Source organism: Capricornis sumatraensis, chromosome 18, assembly GCF_032405125.1.
Source record: "Capricornis sumatraensis isolate serow.1 chromosome 18, serow.2, whole genome shotgun sequence".
NCBI lineage: Eukaryota > Metazoa > Chordata > Mammalia > Artiodactyla > Bovidae > Capricornis > Capricornis sumatraensis.
Window position 1 is genome coordinate 58,035,374 of NC_091086.1, and position 5,084 is coordinate 58,040,457.

General features: G+C 40.1%; 1 protein-coding gene across 1 annotated transcript; it reads right to left on the reverse strand.

Annotated features, from left to right (window-relative positions):
* Positions 1-598: 598 nt before the first annotated feature.
* Positions 599-2,484, reverse strand: LOC138094568 (AKT-interacting protein-like). Its single transcript, XM_068990657.1, has one exon. The coding sequence runs from the start codon at positions 2,482-2,484 to the stop codon at positions 1,606-1,608; it is 879 nt and encodes a 292-aa protein (XP_068846758.1). The 3' UTR covers positions 599-1,605.
* Positions 2,485-5,084: the final 2,600 nt, after the last annotated feature.

The following is a 5,084-nucleotide window of genomic DNA, read 5'->3' on the forward strand; positions in this document are numbered from 1 at the left end:
ATTAGGTGGCCAAAGTATTGGAGTTTCAGCTTCAGCATCAGTCCTTCCAATGAACATCCAGGACTGGTCTCATTTAGGATGGACTGGCTGGATCTCCTTGCAGTCCAAGAGACTCTCAAGAGTCTTTTCCAGCACCACAGTTCAAAAACATCAATTCTTCGGCTCTCAGCTTTCTTCACACTTCCACTCTCACATCCATATATAACCACTGGAAAAATCATAGCCTTGACTAGACGGACCTTTGTTGGTAAAGTAATATCTCTGCTTTTGAATATGCTATCTAGGTTGGTCATAACTTTTATTCCAAGCAGTAAATGTATTTTAATTTAATGGCTGCAGTCACCATCTGCAGTGATTTTGGAGCCCCCCAAAATAAAGTCTGACTGTTTCCACTGTTTTCCCATCTATTTCCCATGAAGTGATGGGACTAGATGCCACGATCTTAGTTTTCTGAATGTTGAACTATAAGCCCACTTTTTCACTCTCCTATTTCACTTTCTTTTTTTTTTTTTTGGAGAATTTTAGGTTTTTATTAGTACACAGTACCATTTATACAGATTAGAAAATGTTAATTTAACAGCTACTGAAGTATCTATATATACCTTTATTAATCACTATTGTTCCAGCAGTTTTAAAGTTGAATGAATAATCTTATTAGGGAGAAAGTTCAATTGTAAATTGAATCAGTATAAACAGAGTTACTAGGTAACTTCATATTGCTCTGAAAGAAATATGGAACTTACACTGTTCAATTAGAATAGTGTTCTGCAAAAATATTTATAAAACCTCTCAAGATACTGCTACTGTAATTTTATATGAAAATAAGTGTATTTTTCAATAAAGCATTTATAAATTAATCTTTGTTTAGTTATACTGAGAAAAGGGTATTTAGTTTCCTGCATAAATGACAAAGAACAATCATTCATTGATTTATTGTCTCTACAGAATACACTAGTCATTCATCGTTTAAATCTCTGACTTCATTAGAAACCGTTTTAACACTTTTTCTCCCTCCTGCCAGAAAAATACAGTAATTTGCTTAAAAAACAAAACAAAACACCTAAGAACAAGTGTTCTGGTTTCCTCTCACTCACCTAGTATGTCCCTCAGTGACAGCAGTTTGTATATCAGTAACACAGTAAGCTGAAGACTGAGGTTCATTAATTCAACTGCTCCTCCACTCAAAAGTGCTAATAAGCTATGGAAACTGCTCTCTCTATCCTTTCATCTCTGCACCCTAATGTATGTACAACCAAAACCGCCAATTAAGAAATCACTATAGTGTTGAACTTTGCTTAACTTCATCAGTTTAAATGAACGCAACTTACCTTTAGCATTATATTCAAAAAAATACGTAAGCTTCAAAGTCCCCAATAATTTGGAGTACTGAACTAGATAACCACCTTAAAGACACTTCTGACAGAAGTAATGCATAACATAAAGAGAGGTTTCCAGAACTTGCTGTTAGAACCTAAGCATACACGGACAACACTGATGTCAGCCACTGTTCACAACGTTTTACTCTGCAGGCAGTCCTTTGCCATTGGCCAGCTTTAGGAGCCGAAGTCCAGCAGGCAAGTGCGTGGTGCACCGATTCACCAGCTCTTAGGTCGCTACTGTTTTCTCTTCTTTACTGAAAGGTTGTACTGAGCCAGGCTTTACCCATGACAGGCCAGCAACATGAACACTTTTATTGTGCTGTTCTTCAGGCTTTTTCTGAGTCAGCATCTTCTCTCTGGCTTCATCATGGACAGAAGGATTCCATGGAGAAAAGCTAATTGCATAGGGGTCTTCTATTTTAGGTTGGTCAAACAAGCGAGCAGTGCACACCTTAACGCTGTCAACCACTTTACTTTTAAAAAGCTGAATATCTTTCTCGTACAGTACTGCAGCCTCTGGGTTTAGGGGGCTTGCTGTATCAATCTTGTAGAAGACTCGCCTTGCGTACATCAGTACTTGCCAAATGTGATTATGGTTCCGCCTCCATTTTGCAAACGCTCTCTTCACATCCAGTTCACCTGAGGTGGAATCCACTAGCGGGTGAAAGACAGGAATATCAAACACCAAACGTGGACAGTCACCATCTGGGTAGTTATCAGGGATGTAAACTGTAAACTTAAATACGCCATCTTGATAAAGTCCATGCCGTATGAATATTACTCCAAACCACATTAATGCAGATTGATAAGACGGCTGCACATAGACACCTGGTAACTTCTGCTTCACAACCAAGGTAAATTCTGCAAGAAGGGAGTATTCCAGGTAGAAAGGTCCGTAGGAAGCATGTGTGCCATTTGTTGACTGTGTTGCTGGGGCAGGAGATGTAGGCTTAGTTATGGGCAAAGCATTTTTGGGAATAGAAGGCAGCTGTTTCTTTGGAGCAGTGCATGGAGGACTGGTTTTCACATCCCCTGTTAATGTTTTCTCTTCACCATCAGACCGTTTGCATACAGAGCTTGTAGACATGCTCCAGAAAGGGTTCATAACGTGTGCTCCAAACAAAGAAATTCAGCGGTCTGTGTCATCAAATTCTTCTAGCCTCAGAATTCACTTCACCCCCAGGTTCCTCCTGTCTTTAAGAAGGAGGTATTGTCTACTGCTGCCTTTGTTTCCAGCAACGACATAATCACCTAGAGAAACCGCAGCACGCTTTTCAGGAGTAACTACATCATTTAATAGATGTCTCGGTGTTTTCAATGCAGTGCTCCCAGCGGCCGAGCGCCATCGCAGTCCCACAGCATCTCTGGCCGCAGCGCCAGCCCAGCCCCTCCCTATTTCACTTTCATCAAGAGACTTTTTATCTCCTCTTCACTTTCTCCCATAAGGGTGGTGTCATCTGCATATCTGAGGTTATTGATATTTCTCCCAGAAAACTTGATTCCAGCTTGTGCTTCTTCCAGCCCAGCATTTCTCATGATGTACTCTACATATAAGTTAAATAAGTTGAGTGACAATATACAGCCTTGACATACTCCGTTTCCTATTTGAAACCAGTCTGCTGTTCCATCTTCAGTTCTAACCATTGCTTCCTGACCTGCATACAGATTTCTTAAGAGGTAGGTCAGGTGGTCTGTTATTCCCAACTCTTTCAGAATTTTCCAGTTTATTGTGATCCACACAGTCAAAGGCTTTGCATAGTCAAAAAAGCAGAAATAGATGTTTTTCTGGAACTCTCTTGCTTTTTCCATGATCCAGCAGATGTTGGCAATTTGATCTCTGGTTCCTTTGCCTTTTCTAAAACCAACTTGAACATCTGGAAGTTCAGGTTCACATATTGCTGAAACCTGGTTTGGAGAGTTTTGAGCATTACTTTACTAGTGTGTGAGATGAGTGCAATTGTGCAGTAGTTTGAGCATTGTTTGGTATTGCCTTTCTTTCGGATTAGAATGAAAACAGACCTTTTCCAGTTCTGTGGCCACTGCTGAGTTTTCCAAATTTGCGGCCATATTGAGTGCAACACTTTCACAGCACCATCTTTCAGGATTTGAAATGTCTCAAATGGAATTCCATCACCTCCACTAGCTTTGTTTGTAGTGATGCTTCTAAGGCCCACTGGACTTCACATTCCAGGATGTCTGGCTCTAGGTGAGTGATCACACCATCATGATTATCTGAGTAGTGAAGATCTTTTTTGTACAGTTTTTCTGTGTATTCTTGCAACCTCTTCTTAATATCTTCTGCTTCTCTTAGGTCCATACCATTTCTGTCCTTTATCAAGCCCATCTTTGCATGAAATATTCCTTTGGTTTCTCTAATTTTCTTGAAGTGACCTCTAGTCTTTCCCATTTTGTTGTTTTCCTCTATTTCTTTGCACTGATTGCTGAGGAAGGCTTTCTTAATTCTCCTTGCTATTCTTTGAAACTGTGGATTAAGATGCTTATATCTTTCCTTTTATCCTTTGCTTTCCACTTCTCTTCTTTTCACAGCTACTTGTAAGGCCTCCCAAGACAGCTATTTTACTTTTTTGCATTTCTTTTCCATGGGGATGGTCTTGATCCCTGTCTCCAGTACAATGTCATGAACCTCCATCCATAATTCCTCAGGCACTCTATCTATCAGATCTAGTCCCTTAAATCTATTTCTTACTTCCACTGTATAGTCATAAGGGATTTGATTTAGGTCACATCTGAATGATCTAGCGGTTTTCCCTACTTTCTTCAATTTAAGTCTGATTTTGGCAATAAGGAGTTCATGATCAAAGCCACAGGCAGCTCCTGGTCTTGTTTTTGCTGGCTGTATAGAGCTTCTCCATCTTTGGCTGCAAAGAATATAATCAATCTGATTTCAGTGTTGATCATCTGGTGATGTCCATGTGTAGAGTCTTCTCTTGTGTTGTTGGAAGAGGGTGTTTGCTACGACCAGTGTGTTCTCTTGTCAAAACTCCATTAGCCTTTGCCCTGTTTCATTCTGTACTCCAAGGCCAAATTTGCCTGTTACTCCAGGTATTTCTTGACTTCCTACTTTTGCATTCCAGTCCCCTATAATGAAAAGGACATCTTTTTTGGGTGTTAGTTCTAAAAGTTCTTGTCGGTCTTCATAGAACTATTCAAGTTCAGCTTCTCCAATGTTACTGGTTGGGGCATAGACTTGGACCACCGTGATATGGTTTGCCTTGGAAATGAACAGAGATCATTTTGTCGTTTTTGAGATTGCATCCAAGTACTGCATTTTGGACTCTTTTGTTGATCATGATGGCTACTCCATTTTCTGAGGGATTCCTGTCGAAAGTGGTAGATATAATGGTCATCTGAGTTAAATTCACCCATTCCAGTCCATTTTAGTTCGCTGATTCCTAGAATGTTGACATTCACTCTTGCCATCTCCTGTTTGACTACTTCCATTTTTCCTTGATTCATGGACCTGCCATTCCAGGTTCCTATGCAATATTGCTCTTTACAGTATTGGACCTTGCTTCTATCACCAGTCACATTCACAACTGGGTATTGTTTTTGCTTTGGCTCCATCCCTTCATTCTTTCTGAAGTTATTTCTCCACTGATTTCCAGTAGCATATTGGGCACCTACCGACCTGCGAAGTTCCTCTTTCAGTATCCTATCATTTTGCCTTTTCATAGTGTTCATGGG

Excerpts from the sequence above, each read along its gene's own strand:
- LOC138094568 (XM_068990657.1), bottom strand. The coding sequence starts at position 2,484 with ATGAACCCTTTCTGGAGCATGTCTACAAGCTCTGTATGCAAACGGTCT.